This window comes from Procambarus clarkii, chromosome 1 (assembly GCF_040958095.1).
Source record: "Procambarus clarkii isolate CNS0578487 chromosome 1, FALCON_Pclarkii_2.0, whole genome shotgun sequence".
In the NCBI taxonomy this organism is placed as follows: Eukaryota; Metazoa; Arthropoda; class Malacostraca; order Decapoda; family Cambaridae; genus Procambarus; species Procambarus clarkii.
The window spans coordinates 63,669,629-63,670,931 of NC_091150.1; the positions used below are offsets into that span (position 1 = coordinate 63,669,629).

A 1,303-nucleotide genomic window follows, 5' to 3' on the forward strand; every position below is an offset into this window, starting at 1 on the left:
TTGTATGTGAAGGTTAGAGGGCAGTCATCAGCATAGGCTTGTGCTTCTGGAATGAGATAAGGTAGATCGTTGAAATAGACGATCCACAGCAGCGGGCCAAGCACACTACCCTGTGGAACGCTGGCACCAATTGAGTGGCTTGCCGATTCTGCTTCTTTGAGGACTACCCATAGAGCTCGTTCTTGAAGTAAGTCTTTTTGCTAACTCAAAGACGGAGCCTAAAATGCCAAGTTCTTGAAGCCTCACTACTAATCCAGAGTGCCAGACCCGATCAAAGGCTGCTGCTATGTCTAGGGCAACAACACAGCTCATCTTGGACTCGTCCAGTGACTGATGCCACTTAGTGGAGAGATTTAGCTAGAGATCACCAGCAGATCGGCCTTTTTTAAAACCATACTGTCGATCACATATTACCTGATGATGATAAACAAATTATATTATTTGCTGAGCGTCTAATGATTCTATGATTCTATGATTTTACCAGTAATGGAGAGCACTGACACTGGTCTGTAGTTACCAACCACTGAGCGGCTCTTCTTGTTGTGTACTGGAACAACATCTGCCATCTTCCATAAGGAGGGCCACATTCCTTGATCTAGGCCGAGTTGGAAGAGGCACGTGAGAGGTGGAGCGAACAGGTCAGCGCAGCTGCGTAGTAGTCTTGGACTGACCTTATCTGGCCCGACAGCTTTGCTTGTGTCTAGCGTTTTAAGGAGTTGAAGAACCTCAACCTGATGTATACCCACTGCAGTCATCCTAGACACAGTGCTTGGAGCAAGATATGGAGGCTGACGTTCAGGATCAGGGACTTGCATCTTGGCAGCAAATTTGTTTGCCAGTAGATCAGCCTTCTTCTGATTGATGGTTGCAACGGTTCCATTCTCTCGGTTTAGAGGCGGGATTGTTTCCTCAGATGAGTATCCCTGCCGATTGTTCACCAGGGACCACCTGACCATTAGATCCAACCGTTCCAGAATGCAGGTTTTCTTCGAGTTTCGGATACCCATCTGCATAAACCCCACTTCCAACCTTTTTTCATATTTCGACAAGATTGTCTATAAATGTTTCTTGTTTCTCTTATGAGCCGAGGGATGCCTTTTAAATCACCTCCAGGTCTTGTTTTTAGCTTCAGCGATATCGAAACCAAGGTTGATCAGTAGACTTGGTCACATAACTGATGAGGGATATGCCTTTACTGCAGGTCAGTATATGATTGGTGAAAGCGTTTGCTTGTTTGTTTACGTCCCCCCTGGAACACGTCTATCCAATCAATTGATTCAAGCTCTGAGCATAGAGCTAGTCA

The 1,303-nt window shown here is 45.8% G+C and overlaps 1 protein-coding gene across 1 annotated transcript; it reads right to left on the reverse strand.

Annotated features, from left to right (window-relative positions):
- Window positions 1–461: 461 nt before the first annotated feature.
- Window positions 462–1,007, reverse strand: LOC138363862 (uncharacterized). The gene has a single exon (XM_069323278.1). It carries the CDS (start codon window positions 1,005–1,007, stop codon window positions 462–464), a length of 546 nt encoding a protein of 181 aa, XP_069179379.1.
- Window positions 1,008–1,303: the final 296 nt, after the last annotated feature.